General features: G+C 42.5%; 1 protein-coding gene across 1 annotated transcript in view; it reads right to left on the bottom strand.

Annotated features, from left to right (window-relative positions):
- The window catches only part of LOC146992329 (voltage-dependent T-type calcium channel subunit alpha-1I-like), a 292588-nt gene that overhangs the window by 164998 nt on the left and 106065 nt on the right, over nt 1–21525 (bottom strand). The window contains exons 3-4 of the mRNA XM_085785626.1: nt 20142–20254; nt 12645–12778 (exon numbers count right to left, since the gene is read on the bottom strand). Coding sequence (XP_085641752.1) covers nt 12645–12778; nt 20142–20254 — 247 coding nt within the window. The remainder of the gene's footprint in view (nt 1–12644; nt 12779–20141; nt 20255–21525) is intronic.

The following is a 21525-nucleotide window of genomic DNA, read 5'->3' as shown; positions in this document are numbered from 1 at the left end:
ATTAAGAATTTTCTTTCTAACCATCCACAGTCTGTTGGTGACAAGCTCTTCCATCCTGACTTTTGGAGGCACAAGACTGACCCCCCCCCCTCCTGACCTTGCGGAAAGGGTTTCCACCTTTAAGTTTGTAGGGATCCATATCTCAGAGGATCTATCGTGGTCAGCTGACATAACTGTCCTCGTCCAGAAGGCCCAGCAACGTCTCCCCCTCCGAGGATCTTGAGATGGAACAAACTGCAGGAAGACCTTCTCATCTCAATTGAGAGTTTGCTGGTGTATGCCATGCCATCTGTATGGTATGCTGGCTGCACTGTGACTGACAGGAAGAGACTGCAGAGAGTGATACGGTCTGCAGAAGAAGTGATCAGCTGTCCACTTCCCTCCCTAGACTATATTGCTAGCTCCTGCTGCCTCTCCAGAGCTACAGCAATTCTCAGTGATCACTTCCATCCACACCATCACCTGTTCAGCATGCTGCCCTCTGGGAGCAGGTACAGGTCCATCAGGTCTAGGACAAATCATGAACAGTTACTTCCCCTGAACAGTCATTACTCTAAACACACAGTAACTTAACACAATAATATCCTCAAGAGCTCATGTATGAAATGCAATAACTAATGGTATAGGAGGAAGAAAAATTGCAAACATAAACTACTGTAGGAACCAAGGACATGTCCCATACATAATTCCTCTTGCAGAGGAAGCTTGATGTTAGTACAGTATTCCTCTTTATCATCAAAAGTCTCTGCTTCAATGGTCTCATCTTGTTGTTCTTCCTCTTCTTCGCTATCTGCCTCCTGTGTGAATATGTCAACCAGAGATGGAGGCATTATCGGTCCAGCAGTCCAAGGTAGCTGCCCGCTTGTAACCTGCAACTCTATGGTTGTGGGTGGAGAGACAGCACTGTGGTGGATGGCGACAGCATTGTGATGGTGGGAGGTGTCTAAGGTCCACTTCAGACTTAGCTGAGAGGGACTCATCCTCTCTGACCATCTTGTGTATCATCTTCACATGCACTGCATTAACTTTATTTTGGAGTGGCAGGTTACAAACAGGCAGCTACGCCCATCTCTGAGCAGCCTAAATGACCTACATCTGGTAAATAATATTATATTGTTAACTGTGTTTGCTTTTTTATGTATCACAAGAACATGTATATATTACAAAATTATTTTCACCAGGGATGGGAGAAGAATGAAGATGGAGTACTGTGGAGTACTATGGAGTACTGTGGAGTAGTGTGGACTGCTAGACCCATAATGCCTCCATCTCTGGTTGACATACTCACACAGGAGGCAGATAGTGAAGAAGAGGAAGAAGAGCAAGATGAGACCATTGAAGCAAAAAAATTATGATGATGAAGAGAACTACTAAAATCAAGCTTCCTCTATAGGGGACATGTCCCTGGTTCCTACAGTAGTTAATGTTTGCAATATTTCTTGCTCCTATGACCATAAGTTATTGCATTTCATACATAGTTACTAAATGGCTACATTTGGTGAAATTACTGTTTAGCACACGTGAATAAATCCTCCAATGTTCATTTCAAAGAGTGATTGAATTATTGCTCATGATAAGCAATAAGCACCATTTGTGCCAATACACTACTTTATGGACTAAAATCACAATTGAATAGGCGGATTGGATGCACAAGCATCTCAGCTATCCAGTCATACCCAATTCATGCAATTCTGTGACTGTTTATGAACCCCCAGTGTGCAGAAATAGTCAAATACACCATTTTGTATATAGGCGGAAATGACATATTTGTAGGCTACTGCATGCAAATTACTGCATGGTTCTCCCCCAAAACTGCATTAAATTCACACAAATGAGGTATGTCTGGATAGGGGAGGCCTGTAGGTACCCATATAACCCATTTCCATTCACATACATTTAGGTGACAGGTCAAGGGACCATTTGAAAACATGTAGATGGCTGTTTTTCCCTCACAACATTTTCATCTGACTTTAAATCATTAGGTTTTTAGCTCACTTCCCAACAAGGTAGCATGACAAACTTGGTCACACTGGAAACCTGAGGTTGTCCCAAATAAATTGATATCTCTATCTTTGGGCTCGCTCAAAATTTGAGCGTGCTACACTCTTTGAAAGACAGTCTGACCGGCATTTCTGGCAGCAATCCCACAGGTATCGTAGGGGTAATAAAACATTGCAAAAAACACATTTTGGACAGGTTTTGTTCCGGGGATCACCCAAATCCTTATTTTAGAGGTCCTAAGGATGCAAAAAATCCAGACTAGAAAAAAAAATAAGGGGGGTGCACGTGGACCCCTGCTGGGGCTCCTACTATTATATGGCTATTCATGTATGGAGATCTATGCTAATTGCTGATCACCGGGGGCGTGTTGTTAGTTTACGATGGGTTGGCATTCATGAAGTTACACACGTGTTTACGATCAAATCTGAGTTTACCGCACCGTTCATGAATCCGGAGTAGAGTTTTAGTAGAGTGAGCGTTTATGTGCAAATCTACACACAGATTTACTCACGTTTCATGAATGAGACCCACTGTGTGCAGGTTTAATTGTTTCCTTTCCTTTCATCTGATTTATCTCGTCTGCACTTTCAATTTAGTCATTTAAGCATCATCTTATTTATGCAGTCTTTTATACCGCTTTATATAAAACAATTTAGATTCTTAAAGGGATAGTTCACCCAAAATTCAAATTTCACTCATTATCTACTCACCCTCATGTCAACTAAGAGCTGTGAGAATTTTCCTCCGTCCTTCTCTGAGTTGCGGGGGGGTCCGCGCAGCAGTATTTGTCCATATGATGGTTGTCAATGGATACCAACTTTCTTCGTCCAAAAAGACACACCAAAAAACATCCAAATACCTCCATACTGCTCGTTTGTAATGTCCCTCTTGTATTGAAGCCCCGACATGAGAAATTGTTCCAAAAAAAAATTAAATAAGTCTATATTTTAAGCTTGTTTGTAACGGAAGCTGCCAGTGTCTCGGTTCACTGCTCTTCCTGTGTCAGTGCAAATCTCTTGTGATTTGCACTGACCGGCGGAACAATTTCTCATGTCGGGGCTTCAATACAAGAGGGGCATTACAGACGAGCACTATGGAGGTATTTGGATGTTTTTTGGTGTGTCTTTTTGGACGAAGAAAGTTGGTAACCATTGACAACCATTATATGGACAAATACTGCTGCGCGGACCCCCCTGTAACTCAGAGAAGGGACGGAGGACTCTGAAAATTCTCACAGCTCTTAGTCGACATGAGGGTGAGTAGATAATGAGTGAAATTTGAATTTTGGGTGAACTATCCCTTTAATAACTTTACAATAACGTATTTGCCCACTCTGACCATATACTACTCTGCAGACAACAAACGACCTTCTGAACTCATGGAAAGTACGACTGCATCAAAACAACTCGCTCAGGAATCTGTGAGCAAACACAGAAAACTCTCCATCACCTATTGACTGTTTCAAAGTGGAGGTAAAAAAAGAAAAAGAAAAAAAGAGCTGGTGTTCCTCCTCAGCTCTCAATGAAGCTGCGGTCTCTTCTGTCTCTCGGAGTAATGACTAGATGATAGAGCGCCTGATTCAGCACTGCAGCAGCACAAGTTCTCTTCAGAGCTGACAGGATGGTACATTGATTTAAAACAATGAGGTAGCTGCGCTGTGATATGTGAATCCAAGGTGGTGCAGTGACTGAACAGGTCTCTCAGATGCCTCACTCTGACTAACCTGAGGCCAAACAGTGAGAGAATCAGATGCACACACCAGGACAATGTATTTCTATAACACCCTGGTCCCATAACTGAAGAAACCTATTGATTTTGATAATGGGAGATTTTAGCCATATAAAAACAGAAAGGACGCCACCGTGTACAAACAGCAAGTGAAGGTCAACGCTGGAGAAAACAAACACTGAAACATCACTACAGTTCAATAGCGCAGCAGACCGCACAAGAGTCCCCTCGGACAGTCAGGCCTTCAGCTGATCCCTCTCATCTCTCAGGAAAAAGCAATCAAAACAGTTCACATGGAGACACTCAGTGTTTCGCTTAATCATTTCGAATCAATGCAAAAAACCACAGATTTAATCCTGCAATGGACCTGCATATGCAAAGACCAACAATGATAACATAAATACAAATATATTTTATGATGAACTTAAACAGTCAGTGTCATTTGATGCTCACTTGTTTCCATTGGAAGAATTCAAACTGATCAAAAGTTGCTGCACTCTCTGTTTCAGGATCATGTGTGTGAATGTGTGTGTGAATGGGTGAATGTGATGTACTGTAAAGCGCTTTGGGTATCGTTCAGGTATAGTAAAGCGCTATATAAAATACAAGACCAAGACCAAGACCATCATCACATTTGCAGATGACACTTTAATGTCAATGTGTGATCTTGGAAAAATTGTGAGGACAGATCACGTGCTCCTTCACGATAAGTGATAAGTGCAATGTTGCAATCATACATAAATATGGATCTATCATCACACACAGCTTTCTGAAGAGTTGTGAAGCTCGGAGTGAGCTGCCCTGCCGACAACATCTTGGCAACGCTCGACTCCGCCCAACTCCTGGCTAATATTTTTAACCTTAATTAAACGTAAATGAGTGGATTATATAAAAATGCGTCATCTGTACAGTTGTCATGAAGAGAAATTGTGTTTACTTATTCTGTAAATGTGTGAGTCTAAGGACATTGACTCACTTTCAGGGTCACCCCCAAGTGGCCACTTGAGGAACTGCACTTCCTGGCTCTTCTGTTATTGGCTTCATTTTGCTGCTTCGTTCAGATGCACGCAGGTAATAAAGTAGGTAAACAAAGAATATATTTAACCTCGTCCAACACTGTGACGCTTCTATCTAACACTTAGAAAACTATAGGAGACAACAGCAGTTTATTTCTGTCAAAGGAGACGGAGAACGTTTGATATATGTGTAAATGTAGTTCTGCCAACGCAGATTGGGATCAATTATGGTTTCCCATCTGCTCTCCTCACAATGCAGTGGAAGTTTTGGCAGCTCAAACATGATGGGGGGCAGCTAAGATATATACTCAAAGCATATGTTTTATATATATGCGGGAATACACACTTACAGCATGCAAATGTAAGTGCATACAAAACAACACCAGAACAGGGAGAAACAGATGGCACAGACCAAAAATAAATAAATTAAATAACAGAAACCCCTTTTTAAAACTTTCATTATGACTCATTTTGATGATTTTCTATTATTTCAGTTCCTTCTTTTACTGTTGTTACTTCCAATTTAGAGTTTACACAAAATTTTGGCCGCTCTTGGTAAATTTTGTACAAACCAAAAAAGTATTTGTGGCATGTGAAAATGTTTTTACCGATTTTATTAACCTGTTAGACATATATATAGGCAAATGGCAGTTAAGGAGACCAGAGGACATCAAGACAAGATCTGAAAGACTGGAAGGTCTGAGTCTACAAAGAAACATCTGGATGAGCCTGAGTCGTTCTGAAAACATGAGCTGTGGCCTGATGAAGTCCAACTAAACTCTTGTTTAGGCTGCAGACACTGACGATTGTGTTTGGAGATGAAAAAAGAAAGGAACACCTTGCAGAGTACGCAGCACGGCCATGGGAACATTAAAGGGAACAACAATGGACTCCACTCATCATCTGCAAGTTCAGGATCCAAGTATCCTGCAGTCAAGCACCTCGCTCGAGCTAAACTTCTACAACAAGACAGTGATCCAAAGCAGAAATCGCTGTTGTCTGGGCAACCCAAGACATGACCACAGGTACCCAAACTAACTGTATATTAATTATTGTAAAGAAATCAAACTACACATGTAAAGAGGACTGGAACATTTTACTTAAGTGTCTATTGGATCAAACGTCATAATCATAATAACCTCATGTATCCAGGAATGGATCTGGTCTGGCTTGTGTATGCTAGTTGGGATGTGTGTGTGTCTTTCTCTTTTTAACATTTGTTTTGTATTTTTAACATCTTAACATCTGTATTTATCTATATGTATTCATCTTGTTTATTTATCCTGTTTAAATATGCACTGACACTCTTCATGATTGAAGTTACTAACGGAAAAATAAAGTTATTTGAAGTTGAAGTTACTCCTCCTGGCTGCCGTCAGAACCAACCACCCTGAAAAACTCCAAGTCTCCAATCTGTGGGTCGTAGGATCATTTGTCACTGCGGTGGATCTGGACTCTGGACCCGTCGGGAGCCAATCATGCAAGTACCATCTGTGGCTGTAACAATAGAGGCACTAGAACAAGCAGTTAGCCGCCTCAGCTTGGCCCAGTGACCAGCGGCGGAGCAGCTATGACGGTAATATACAGAGCAGCACTGTGGGCAATAGAGGACAGACAGAGTCCTGGTTGTCATCCTCACAAAAGGTTTGATAAGAATGCATTCAGAGCGTAAAATGTGTAAATTTATGAGCCCTGACATTTCTCCGCTAATATCCTTTGATGTCCCCTTTCTTCTTTTTTTTTTCCTCCGGTATGCTGCTCGTATTTTTTTCATTCATGCTCTCCCAACACATCAGCGTGTCTTTACCTCCTCTCCGGCTTTCCCCTCCGCCGAGTGCCGGAGAGAGATAGAGGGCGTGAAGGGAGAGAGGAGGAGCCCAGAGAATGAATGGATCCTGAGAGAGGAGGTGTAAAGCCAGGCCTGCGCTTTCAGATAGGCTCTCCAACATCACCCCTGACGACGGACGCTCAAAGAAAAGGATACACACACATATTTTAACGTGCACACATTAGCACCAGAATGCAATAAGTGAACACTGTTGTTCCACTTTCAGCTGCACTAAGATTTTGAAGCTTTGAGGGGGGAAAAAAAGCAGGAAACAAGAACCTGAGGGTGAAAACACAGTCTTTTTGAACTCGTGCCTGTTTTCTTTGACATTCAACATATCCAGGAAACTCAATTTTTCACTGAGGTTAAACCCAGCCAAAAAAATATTTTTCTACACATCCAAAAAAGTGATTCTTCGACTAAGCTAAACCTTTGATTCTCTCGCGCAGTAAAAGGCAGACGTCCAAGTGCTGAATAATGGCAGGTGCCAACGCTAAAAGACTAACAGCAGAAAAAAAAGACAAGCTCCTTTCACTCGACTGCCTACTTCCTCTTCTTCTTATTCTGCTTCACACTCTTTTATTTCCCTCCCCGTCCACTCAGGCTGCAGGCCAATACAGCGGTGCAGGGGGATCCAGCAAATTAGGATCAGCGTCACTCATTGGAAGTAATGTTATTACTGCGACCAAGAGCCGAGAGCAGCTGTATATGTAATCAGCACACAGAAGAGACAGATAGCCTATGGCCCGGGTGTTATTGTGCGTAACAGAGCTGCCATCACTACCTCAGCTCTACCAGTCCTTGCAGCATGAATATGGAAATGTATTCATTGTGGTTGGCTGACCAACTCTAGGATTCAGTGGGTTATAATGTATGTAAAGTGTGTGCAGAAATATCTGTGAGTAAAAAAGCACCTGTGTGTTCTCATAAGAGCCATTATGAGCTCGTCCTTCAAGGATCCTCTGCTCGTCTTAATGTCTTATACACATTAACATATGGAGAGGTTTGCTCTCTTGACTCACACTTCATTGATTCTTTTCTTCCACCTGAGGAGCTCGTCGTGTGAAGTGCAGAGTTCAGCTGTTTTTCATGATGATGAGTCGTTAACAAAACATCCAGGACCGGAGCCTGGACACCAGCAGGAACGCAGGAGGCAGCGAAGTCAGGAAACAGTTTTGTTTCATTTATTTATCTATCAATAACTTTAACCAGAGACCAACTCTCATTTGACAGTTTATCTTACTTAAAATTTAACAAATAAATAATTATATATACTCGCCTGTGAAAGCGTCCTATATTGTGATATTTGAGCTACAATATAAAGAGACTCAATTTTGAGAGTATTTAGTTTGTCATTTGCTGTATGTTGATGTATGTATTATTTATTTTGGAATAAACACATTTGAAAAACAATATAATGACACTCTCGATACTCTCTGGTGTGCCTTTACTTTACTTGAACCCTCAATACATTATACATTGATGCTGCTTTTATTTATCTGTATTTATTTTTTTTAGTTGTCTTCTGTCTATTTGTATCTTTTTAACTGCTGCTATGAAGGTGCCAAACTGAATTTTAACAGTGACAATAAAACTTCGTCATTCCTTATGAATTCCCAGCCAGAATGAAGTCCAGTTGCAATTCCAAGTCCAATTTAAATGAATCTCATATATTGAGACAATCCACTGTCCATCAGTAGAGGTGGTCAGACCTGGACAGCAGGTGTTGTGACACCAGTTGACACTTTGAGATTTCAGAAATCATCTAAAATGTGTTTGAATTAACATATTAAAAACTCACAGTGCAGACAAGCTGAAAACAACCGATGATCATCTTCAAATTCCTCAATAACAAAGTCCACGTTTCCTCACTGATGGACATAATAGCTATCTAGCTGAACTATACAACACCTGAAATGATGAGCTACACATTTTCACGTGTCAAAAGGCACAAGAGTGAAATATTTGAGTTTTTCAGTTGGAGTTTTGCTCGTCAGGATCAGAAATGACGGATGAATAAACATTCAGCCAAAGGTCGAGCCTGAGGGAAAACCTGCTCAGAGAGAAAACTTTCTGTTTCAATTTTGGACACCTGCCTATACTCCACACCAGTCCACACACACACACACACACGTACACACACACACACACACACACACACAAACAGCATGCTCACACATTGTTCCCCACACTCCGGCTGTGTGCAGGGGTCTGGTTGGGCCGAGCAGAGCCTGATGTGGAACTCACGCTGTTCCTAATCCCTTTCCTGCAACTCGCCTACTGTTTGTTTTTGCAGCTCACTAGTTCCCAGGGGTGCGACGTTTTATCGTGCACCCCTCCGCCCCCGCTCTCCATCCCCGCCGCTACACACGCCACATGTGGTGGATGTAAGACTGGGGAGTAATTGGTGGTGGTGGCAGTCGCTCTCTGCAACACTTTGCGCTGAGGAAAGGTGATGAGACGGAGGGTGAGGAGAGACGTACGAGCTGAAAGTGAAACAGGAGCAGATAAAACATTACAAGAAAGCAAGATGATGGCAGGAGCAGCTTCTGTAGCCTGCGGGCTGGAAAAGTGCACGGGTGAAATTTATGGAAAAATCTAAGGAAACCAGGGCAAGAAACAGTGAATGAAAAATGTTCACCCTCTTTTAAGGGAAAAGTGGGACGAAGAGGAAACGAAAAGGCAGAGGAAGGCACAAGGGAGAAATGTGTAAGACGGAAAAATGAAAGTTAAGTTAAATATTGTGGAGAAAAAAAAAGCTTGGTAATTTTTTTTTTTTTTTAAAGTGCAAACATTTTCTTTTCTTACTGTATTTAATTATTTGAATCTTAATTAAAAATCAAGAGACCACTTTCATGTTCTCATCGGGGATTCTTGAAATGCTTGCAGAGGGCACTGTGGGAAGAGAAAATATTTGTATCATATGTTTTTTCTAGCAAGACTTGTAGCGAGGAGTTTTCCCAAGATGCCTCAGTGTCGGGAAGATGAAGGAAGTGTTACGAAAGAGTGATCTGATAATTTTTGTTGTTGTTGTTGTTATTTGCTTCTGTTTGGCCGGCATCTCCACACTGGTGTTTTGAGAAGCTTGTCAAAGTGAGCACGAGTAGTTTCGAGAGTCGGAGCCACTTTAAAGGCAGCCAGACACAAAACGTGTGAGCAGGAGGAGACTGACAAAGACACTGCCGAGTCGTTGTCCTTGGAAATGGACATCTCCTGAGAGTCCTCCATCTTTGAACAATGAAGGAGCAACACTAAATCTCTGGGGTGCTGATTTTTAAATCAATTTTGAAAGAAGTTATTTGTTAAGTTTTCTCTGCCACTGAAAGTAGTTTTGACGGGAGCTTCAGCCACCGTTGTGTTTCCAAATGAGAGGCTTATGAGCAGCGTAAGTCGCTGTGGGAAAGTGACAATATAAGCTACGGCTAGGTGGTTAGCATGCTAACTTCCGTATAAAGCTAATGCTTTCCACCTCTGGCGACTATACAGATGTTGTTGATGCTCAACTAGCAACATTTCTGCTAGACTAGTGAAAAAACACCTGTTAATGCTAACATTGGCGATTAGCACAACTTACAAATAGCTCATTTACTAAATGTTAGCATTGCAACATTATCATTGATGTAATTAATATGCAGCTACATGCACAGATAAGATTGATAGCCTACTGGTAACGGGGGAGCTACAGCTGATTAAACAATTACTATGTAGCCTATAGCTACAACATTTGTTCCAAACAATGACTTGTTTTTACATTTTATCATGTTGTTTTCTGACTTCCATGAGTTTCACAATGGAGGGCGTCTCTTTAAAGACGACTCGAGACACAAATGTGAGATCTACGCACCATCCACACACGACCTGATGCTGTCATAAAGGGGGTCTGCTCATTTGATTGTGAGGTGGGGGGTTTGTAGCTCTGCATGCTAATGATCTCCTTAAAAGATTGGGACACATTAAAATGATAGGATGCAACTTAATTGCATTGAGTCATCAAGGCAGGTTAATTACTTTAATTTCTACATGCCAAGAGATAATACGGTACCCGGCTCTGGAAATGTCGGCTCTTTGCCAGAGCTGTTTTTGCTTCTTGTTGCTCATTCAGTCAACAAAACGATTTTCTATTACCATCTAGTAAAAATGGTTGTTAAAGTGAATTTCTACTCGAAATCATTTTACATTGCATTTAAAAGCTGAGTTGTTATGAAATCCATAGGCGTATTATGAATAGAAAACAAAGCTATTGTGATCTGTACTACCACTGCAGCTAAATTCAAGATCTTTGGAGAATATGGCAACACATGCATCAGTAGATATGTGCCGAGATGTTCCCGGATCAATCAGCATGTGAAATACTCTCATCGATTTTACGGCCCCAGGTATGTCTATTAAACAAACAACACTATTAACATTTTAATTAACTGTAATGTGCAGTCATAAAGTGCTGGCTGACTTGGTGTAATGTCACCACATGGTAACCTCACGAGGCAGCTGAATCTCTCACAAGAGAGGATCCATCTCAACAAGCTCCGGGCCAGAGGCGTTTCTAAGAGTTGACAGGATCTGGAGCCGATCCCAGACCATCTGGAGCTGAGGTGAGCTGGGAGAGCTTGGCGACAACACTGCCTAGATTTTTTTTTTTTTTTTTTATATTACTGCACTGTCTGACAACTGTTAACAGCAGTAGTGTCTCAGCATAGATGCTACTATTACATCTCATATCTGCTCTATGGGAGCTGGAGAGGATTTCTTATCTTCAGTAAAGGAAGAGCAACAGCAGAGGAGATTATTTCACTCTTATGCCAAAAGGCTTCACCAAGAGTAGAAGTAGAATCTGATTGGCTGAAGTAGACGGTCATTAGCAGATGGTTCGTCCAATGACCTGTTGTGTATTTTTTGTTGGTGGTTCTGTGCAACAAACCATCAGGATGACAGCCACCAGAACCGTCTGTGTACCGTGACTTTATGTTCGACTTGCACGCTGAAACAGACCAGAACTAAAAGTCAACGGTGGATTTTTTGTAGGTCGTGAACTACAATCGCACAATGTCACTTTAAAACAGGCATTTGCATCATCTGAAATATATTTAGACACAGATATTTCACTTCAAATGGTTTGAAAATAGACACAACCTCCCCTGCCAGCAAAGCATCACTCAGGAGATTAAAAGAAGACATTGAGGGCAGCGCTCTGCCATCAACACACACTGCGACAGGTGGTGCAACAGGTGAACAAGGCGGTGAGATACTGTATAGAGTGGGAGGATATAAAGCACAAGATCAGAGCAATTTAAAGACTAAATGAAAGTGCTCAGCTCTTTAAATACAATACTTTAATGTATGAACTATTATTTATTTTGCACACTAGACATGGACACTGTTTGGATCACTGGAATTTGAAAGGTTCATTTGAAAAAAGAAGAAATATTCCTCCACCGAAAGGGTTTTGTCTCATATTCATGCAGTCAGCAGTGACGGTCCGACCCTGTGCAGGTTAATTTCAGCTGATTAATTAAACGATCGCAGAGATTAGCTCGGCTGAATTACATTATTGTGTTACTGTCAGCTGCGTCCCAGGTGGAAGCCGGCGTCGATCAACATGTTAATATTTTAAGTCGTGTTACATATTTAACGCCGACATGATTGGACATGCATGGAGGCACAATGGATCACCGAGTGTCAGGAAGACAAAAGAAGGTAGAGCTGAAAAAAAAAAAGAAAAAAAAAAAAGCGGATTTGGAGCCTGGCCTTTAAATAGTCCCATGATAAATCATAATTAAACATCTGAACTTTCATATAATTCAGATGTGCTGAGACGTATGTGGAAGCTGCAGCTCCCACATACAGAATTAATATCTAGGAAAACACATTTCTGGGAAATAAATCATCCTCCCTTCCCATTTAATCCTACATATAGGATTAAACAGGAAGCGTAATGTTACCCTTTATGCTTTAATTCGCCCTATGGACTGTTTTCATTTTGTGCCGTTAATTATTCAGTGCTGCAAAGATGTGTGTGGAAACAAAAAGCTCTGACTGAGGAGGAGGACGAGTAGGGAGCGGGAGGTCCTCACCCTGCCATGACGATGAAGAAATCCAGCCGGTTCCATGTGTCCCCGAGGTAACAGCGGCGGCCGAAGATCCCCAGGGCGATCATCTTTATGACCATCTCCAGAGCGAAGAAGATGTAGATGAACGCGTCGAAGGCCTGAGAGAGAAAAAGAGAGTGGGAGAGAGACGTCAGGAGACACAGAGACAACCTGTCATAAATCAAATATGTCAGAAATAATGAGACTGGATGGACTAAAACCGACCTGAGGGGGCACACTGGACATTTTTTAGCAACCCTGAGGACCCCTCTTGCCCCCAACCACTACCCAGGCATGAGGTAGGGGGCAAACAAGTCCCAAACCAATTTGACAGAAATAGAAATAGCCTTTTTAATTGGATCAGTGCATATTTATTAACAGTTCTGGAGGAAAATATACAATTTCAATGCTGTATACCGGTATATAACAAACAGGGAATTACAGTAATGCACTCTCTTAAATGTAAATAACTTTCAACAAATGTGTCGTAGCTTCAAGATAGATACTTTAGATGGTGAGAAGGGTAGTTAGTCTCTTCTCCAGTGGAAACTCCACCAACACCAGGACCAGTATCATTTCTAACTGGACTAGTATTAGTACCACTCACCGGCACCAACACAGGAAGTAGCAGAACTAGTACCAGCACCAGGACCAACACCAGTTATAGCAGAACCAGTACCCTGCAGCAGAACCAGCACTAGTACCAGTACCATAACTAGCACCAGAATCAGAACCGATCGAAAAGAAAAACGGTACCAGAACTAGTACCCAAACCGACACCAGACCCAGAACCATAATCCATACCAGAACCGGTACCAGAACAAGTACCGGTACCAAACCCGGTACCAGAACAAACACCAGAACTAGTATCCAAACTGACACCAGAACCCGTACCAGTACCAGAACCAGCACCAGGACCAACACTAGTTGTAGCAGAACCAGTACCCTGCAGCAGAACCAGCACTAGTACCGGTACCATAACTAGAAATCCTTGCAATTACACAGAGAACCTCTAGAGTTCCTATTTCCCGGTTGAGAAACACTGCGTTAGATGATAGAAAGAACAAAATAACACATTTAAAAACATTAACTATTATGCGATCTTTGCTTTTTTTTCTACTTTTTCTGAGAAATAACAGTAACCCTAACTTTATGTCATATTATGTAATATTTCCATGATTTCTTAAAAAAACGAAATCCTGCCAATAGATTCTTGAGTTTCCTTCCATCTCCATCACCTTGAAAATGAACGTCTTAATGACTGGGCTTCAGCAGCGAGTGGAAAAACACCACCTGGTGCTGTGAGTCTGAACCAACATGCTGACAGTCTGTGGGTCCGTCCTGCCTGCTGTCAACAACATAAAGTGGTAACAGGGAAATCTTCTGTTTGCATGACTCATCTCTTATGACTCGGCTATTTCAGGCCGACGCCGGGACGCGAGCGTCAAGATCACCTCAGGATTCTCTTCAACATCACAGTGGCTGAATCCAAACATCTGGACTTTGCCCAGACTTTGTGGGTTCACACCTGTGACATCTGGAACGCCTGGAGCTGCGCTAATCCATAATTTATCAAGTTTAAAAGGACGCTGGTGCACTTCCTGCAGACTTTTAGCAGAGTCATACAGAGTCCTCTTCAGGGACAGGACGGACATACTTTACAGAAACATCCATTTGAACGAATCCAGAAGATACAGGCCTACTAATGCATTTAATAATTCTGTACAGCTGTGCTTGTTATCAGAGACAAATTGCAAAAGTGATTTAATTCACAGCCCTTTTAGATAAATGCTGAGATGGATTACAGGGTCAAGATCTTTCGGTCAAATCCATGGCAACCACTGAACTCAGATATCCAATCTCATTTGCATTTTATCTTCTCATTACCCTGCATCCTTTTTAACTTTTTTCTTTCATTTTTGATTTCATTATTGTTTAGTGGATTAACCGATGATTTTTACTATAATTCATGATTCTCAAGCTAAACCTACACAGATTCATTGGTTCCAGCTTCTCTAATGATGATTGTATGCTTCTGTTTTCCATATTACAGTATATGACAGTCAATTGAACATCTGTCTTCCAGATGGTTGGTTGCCTCAAATGTGAAAACATGAAGTCATCACCTCAGGCTTCCAAAAACTGTCATCTAGAAATTTCTGACACTGTGCAGACAATACAGCTCATCCAGATTGTCCAGATTCAAGCCCAGCCTTCGACTTAAGCTCTGTTTCCTCATATGAACCCTTTGAGGCCGAGGTGGGCGATCACCCCGGGGTGTCGACACAAATCCAGGTGGAAGCTGAGGTGAAATGGGATCATACCCTGCACCAGGACTCCTCGTACACAGAGCCTGAGCCATGAAAGGTTTCACTAACCTCCTCCTTCCTCCTCTTCTCTTCTTTGCTTCGCCTCCCTGCTGATCTTTTACTTCAGACTCCTACAACCATTTCATCTGCGGTCTCCTCTCTCGCTCTGCCAATTTCATACCTCCATCTCTCCCTCCTGACCTCTTTCTCTCTCTATTAAACTGTTTCCCTTCCTTTCTCACCCACACCTCTTATTCCGTCTTCCCCCTCTCTCAGTTGAGCAGTTTGCCCTAAACAGAGGGGTAAATGGAAAATAATTTGTTTGAGCAGTAATCAGAGATAAGCCCCGCACTGCAACCCACCCCCACCGCACTCCCAGCTTTAATCAAGCATCTAATTAAAAGAAGAAAGAGAAAAAAAATCTAAATAAATCAAAGATCTCAGCTTGCTAATGCGTGTTATTGCTGTTGTGAGCAAAAAGCCCAGATTAGCTGCTGTTCTTTTCTGTGTATACAGGGGGATTAGAGATGAACTGACGCGCTTGGCGTTGCCTGTAATTTGATTTTCAGAGGGAAGTACTGTAGGCAACATGATCTGAATCTGAAACCACTCATGTGGAGCTTGAAAAAACAAACAAAGTGCCTCCTCAGCAGTCTCAGCGGAGGTGTGTCGAGATGCCGTGCCGGCCTACTAATGTGGAGGGAATGGTCAGAGGTTGAATCCTTGACCTTTGTCAAACCGGGGAAGATGGACGAGCCGCTACCTTGTGTAAAGTTCACGAGACCCGAGAGAGATGATGACTCTGGCAAATGTCAGAAACTTTCCTCCTCTGACATTTCATCAGCTCTGTCTCACACCTATCACTCACATTTTGGTTTTTCTGCCCTGTCTCTCTTCCTGTCTCTTTCCCTCCGTACTCCTTTTCTTGTTTGACAGTCTGGATCTATCCAGGCTTCATTTTTGACACATGTATAAGAATTTGAGCTCAGAATGAACAAATTTTCAGTATTCAACTGAACATCGGATCCTTTAAAGCAGAGGTCTTCCACAGGGGGTCCGCGACCCCTAGGGGGTCCGCGGGGGTACTGCAGGGGGGTCGCGAAAGTTTTGGTTGAGGGAAAAGAAATATGACAAAAGATATGGAAGTTATGAAAAAAAGATCCATAGGGGCGTTCCCTGCTGCTGAACATCGGATTTTTACATACAAGTCCTCTGTTTTCCTATAATATAGGTGTCAGACGAGACTTTGTATTGTATCTGATACAAACACTGCGCACCGTCTCTCTCTCACTCTCTCTCGCTCACTCCCCCCCACCCCCCTCTAAAATCAGCCCGATGGCGGGCGCGCGCACACACACACACACACACCGCTGTCACTGGTGCTGTGACAATTGGCCCCTGAACCGTCAGCTACACAACGATGGGACTTTAGTTTTCATTCTCCATACACACTCGTTAATTCACAGCACACACTCATACGATGGTGACATTAACGCGCGCCGCCACGTCTGCTCATAGCGCAGCGACAATGAAGCAGCGTCACTGAAACGCTCCGTGGAACCGAGACATGACACCGCGGGCCCGGTGTAAATGTTCCCAGAATCAGCTCCGATGACCGCGGCGCTGACGGTTGGAGGTGAGTCACGAGTCTTGGTAGAGCACGGCCGCTGCAGCGACCCTCCGACTGTCCCATTGCTGCGTGTCAATCCCCCCTCTCACTTTCTCTCTGCGCCCCCGTCTCTCTCCAGCTGCCCTTTCAAAATAAATGCATAAAAAGCCAGAGAAAAAAACAGTAGGGGAAACACTGCTTTGTTTTCTCTGTCTTTTTATGGTTTAGTAATTCTTTCATTGGTGCAGTAGCAGCATTCAGTTACCACAAGCATAGTTGTGACCTGTTGTGATCATGGCATGGCATATATTTTTTATATAAGTCCCTTTGACTAAACTCCTAAAAAAAAGCGTGATTTATAGTCGAGAATATGGCACTTTTGGCATATGGCACCAGGGCCGTTGCTAGGAATTCTGGGCCCCCTGAATACTAAAGTGGGCCCCTGCCCCCTGACTTTTCCACTTTTTTTCATAGACTACGTATGTATTATCATTTCCTGGCAATACAGGACTCGTTAAATATAAAACACAATTTTATACAATATAAGTAGGGGGTCCCCGCTCCATCTCTCCATCAGTTTGGGGGTCCTTGGCCTGGAAAACGTTGAAGACCCCTGCTTTAAAGGTATGAGTGTGAAGATAATGTTTGTAGTTTTAAGAGCCAAAAAACCATCTCAGTGTAGTTTAACATGCTTTCTCTTTGCAGTTTTAGTGACACCAGGCCAATCAGAAGAGAGGAGGCTGAATGTTTTTTGTGTGATTCATAAAAATACAGCAGATTTCAGAGAGAAGCCAAAGCTGCAAGGTTGGATGATGGGTCGAGGTGGGCGGAGCTTGGGACATTCATCTGTTGTGACATCACTACGTTACAGGAAGTGGTGACAGCTCATTTTAAGGCTCAGTTTTTGAATACAGGCTGTGTGCATTTCTCTGTGGACTGAGCCTTTGATACTTTTACAGTATTGATAGAGAACACAGAGCTGCTCTATAATAAAGAAAACATGGGAATTTCATTTTTACAATGTGGGACCTTTAAAGTGTCAGTTGAAATAACAATATTTGACTAGTGTCTGGCTAACAAATCATGGAGATGACACATTTACTGGAGTTTCTTGTGACCTATTGACAGATATAAATGTAATGAGCCTGAATATATCAACCTGATGTGCCAGTCAAACACTTACTGATCAGAAAATCATTGGCACAACGATATCCATATCTTTAAATTTGAAATGTATCATAATGACTTTTTATCTGGTGCCAACATCAAGTGGAAATTTGAATGTATCCACTGTCTATGAAGAAAGAAACTCCCACCAACCGCGGTTTTACTATTAAATACCCCTTGTTGTTGGGAAATGTGGTTGAATATTATGACATCATTATATAAAAATGAATATTGATCTATCCGCTTTTTTCTACTCTCCAGCATCAGCATCACCTTTCTATGTTGCATAACTCCACCATGTGCTTCAACTCCGTCTGTACAAATAGCAACTCATTATTACATAAGTGAAAACTATTTGATTTTTGATGCTGGAAATCATTTAGGCCTGAAGGCTCCGAAGTTTCCACGTCTTCAGCTCGGCCCAGGAAGTGATCAGATCAAAGAGCGCCGCTATTATGAAAGACACTGCAGGACACAAGTGTCTCAGCTTGTGTCCGAGCTGAAGCTTGTTCCGTACTTGTACTTGTAATTTGTGATGAAGGACGATTGTTTGCCTGCAGTTTCTCTGTCTGGGGGCTTATTATTGATTCTCTTACATTTCCTGTTCGCTTAGATGAAAACGCTGCAGCCTTCACACAACAACCTGGGATGTCTATGAAGAGTCTCGCGTATTCCAGGACATTATATAGCTGGGAGGCAGTCAAATGCAAATGAAGTCGCTGTTTGGTCGCACATCCAAGAGGCGTCGATGAACCCTGAAGGATGAGTTGTGAAGTGTCCTCCAGGCTACGACTGCAGGTGTCTCAGAGTCTTTAGTTTTGATCCAAACCATCTTCTCTCTTTCTCCTCTTGTTACTATACTAACTATACGTTTCCAGAGGTCTGTAAGTCCACATTTGTTAGAGCCTATAGATCTTGCTGGTGAGGCACCATTGAAGTCGTGGCATTGAACAATGGATTTTCTGAGAGGAGTGTATTGACTGTGGCGCTGTAGCCCACTAAATCCATGCTGATATTGAATGGGGTCTATAGATACTTGGAGGAGAAATTCTATTAGGTCCAACTCACCAGCCACCTCCCCCAGGGAGCGTGAATCAATCCGCTGTGTGTGTGTACGTGTGTACGCCGGCTGTTGTATGATGAGTGCAGTGCCTGTGTGTGTGTGTGTGTGTGAGCGTGTGAAAAAACAAGACGCCGGGGTGATTCAACAAACCGACAGACTGAAGACATACGTGCACACGCTCGCGCACAGATGTTACTCCCACTCAGGCCACCTTTGACATGAGCGAGAGGCGATTCCGCATCTCTGCCAGATGACGGGGAAAAGCTGCTGAGGTGCCGTACGTGTGAAAGTCATGCTCGCTGCAGCATAAAGACCACATGCTGGCTGTGAGTCACCGGCAGGAGTTACAGGCCTCAGCATGGGAGAGGGAGCGCAAGGGGAGGAGGACCGAGAGCAAGAAATACAGGGAGGAAAAGAGTGACAGTTCTTTATGTGTCAACACATGTATAAAGGAATAATGTGCGATGTTCCTGGAGGAGCACTCTGCTTCTAGGAATGTAAATGTAAAGTACGAGCCTGTTCCTGTATATGTTGTCAGGTGCAATTGCCTTGTGTAAGTTCAGCACGTCTGCTTTTGTATAGGTTATGTATAAAACATGTATGGCTGAGAATCAGAGTGCATGTGTGCAGGTTTGATGGCGCATGTTTCTGAGTGTGTAAGTGCTTTTCTAGAGTACAGATGTATGGATGTAGAGCATCTGATCAAATATACATGATCCTGTCGAAAGTATGAAAACTTTATCTACAGAGCACCTTCAAAGAATAGTGACCAAGAGCATCAGAGAAGAGAAACACAAAGGTCTAGAGAGGGCAGTGAAGGTTGATGTGAAGAAGGCCAAACTTAAAGCAACACTATGTCGTTTTTCAACCCTGAAAAAATGTTTTTCTAAACTCATTTAAAAGAGAATTCCGGCCATTTTTGACCCCTAAATCGTTGTCCTGATGGTCACCCAGTGTTGGGGGGAGCAAAAAACACGACTAAAATTGATGCAGGCAAACCGGAGTTACACCATGGCTACCCGGCGCTAGGAATAGAGACAACGCTAAACTATGGGGGTCATTTTTTCAACCACAACAAACACTCAAAAAACAATCAAATATCTATGGTACATGACTCGAATCCTTACGAGACACCACACAAACAAGTGACTTGCAACAATGAGTAAATGAGTGATAGAAACCACCCCTGCTGGGAGTCTATGTTGGTGCAAAATTTCACATAGATTTTTTTTCTCTGAGATTTAAATGGAGGCTGCACACATTCTCAGAAAAGCAATAAAGGCAAAATCACAAACGCATTTAGAAACACATGTATGAATTAAGGTGTGTTTTACCTGTAGAATCTGGCATCGGTCTGAGGAGCAGTCGATGTTCTCGCAGGGCTGGTACATCCCCAGGGTCACACAGTTCAACAGGATCACCATCATACTGACACGTTCGAACCACGTGGAAACAGCTGGTTAAGGAGAAGAACTGACAGAGCCGTGCACACAATCTATAAGTGTGTTTTCATGGATATCAGTGGAAACTGCAAACTCTCAAAACTCTCAAACAACTGAAAATTTGAACTGAAATAAACACCCGAGGTCGACACATATGACACACTGTATAGGTCTATCCTTCAAAATAAAAGCACTACAGAAGCATTATTTAAGACAAAAAACATGCAGGTTGGGTTGTAATTTATTTCTAAAATATTAAAACAATGTAATCACCCCAATAAGTGAGTGTTATGCAATATCAATAAGAAAGTAATACTGTAGTATAATAGTTAAATTTTGAGAATCACATCATTCCTACAAGCCTGCTCTTTACCAAGATGCTAACATTTACACCAGAGCGCCTAGAAAAAAAACATTCAGGTTAAATCCTTTTGGGTTCAAATCAGTCACAAAATGTGAGAGCGCAGCTTTGAGTTTAAGGCCAACTGTGGATTTTGCTGAAACTGCTAAAGGCCTGAGGAGCAGTTACAACACAGGGTCTGCTGTTTATAATGTGTGATATTTACAATGTGTACAGTTTTCCAGTATTATTCCCTGGACACTCACATTAAACACCCCAAAGTAAATTCATGATTATGAACTTTAATGAGCTCTAATATCGGTGTAATTCACAGAATTCAGTTTCACTATCAGTGTGGCCTGGGGAAAGCAGTGAGTTCCTACGAGGACGGTTCACCTCTCAATGTGCCGCAGAACAAATGTTAGACAATATCTGGTGCGATGCCAAATGGTTGGAGAGTGAAGTTAACGGAGCGAGTTGAACATGTAAAACCAGAGCTCGGTGCCAGAGACAATTGACAAAAACAAAATATCAAAGCAGCAGAATGTGACCGAGGGATTCAATCTGTGTTTTTCCTGTGTGTTCAGGGGTCGAGCGCACTCCTCGGCTAACAAGCGCGTGAAGGAGGATGCGCTGTAATAAACCCAGGGGAGAGATGGGACGATGCTGAAGCTGAAAAGCTCCTGCAGCAGCTCCTCCATCACACAGCCTGCAGGTCGGCAGCACTTTTAGAGGAATGAAGAAGAAGAAAAAAAGAAGAAAAAAAACCCTGGTGAACCTGTTCTTTCTTTCTTCCGCTCCACTGCAGGTTTGAACAGACAGGATTAAATCCTTCAACATGTTTCTCCTGGCCCTGCCTGAACCTTCCTACAAAGAGATGGACGACTGCAGATATCACAGCATGGATAAAGATAGGCTGTGTGTGGGCAAAACACA

This window comes from Trachurus japonicus, chromosome 1, assembly GCF_045865225.1.
Source record: "Trachurus japonicus isolate A0001 chromosome 1, Traja_1.0".
Lineage (NCBI taxonomy): Eukaryota > Metazoa > Chordata > Actinopteri > Carangiformes > Carangidae > Trachurus > Trachurus japonicus.
The sequence above is the reverse complement of the archived record's forward strand: the minus strand, read 5'-3'. Positions and strand labels throughout refer to the sequence as shown.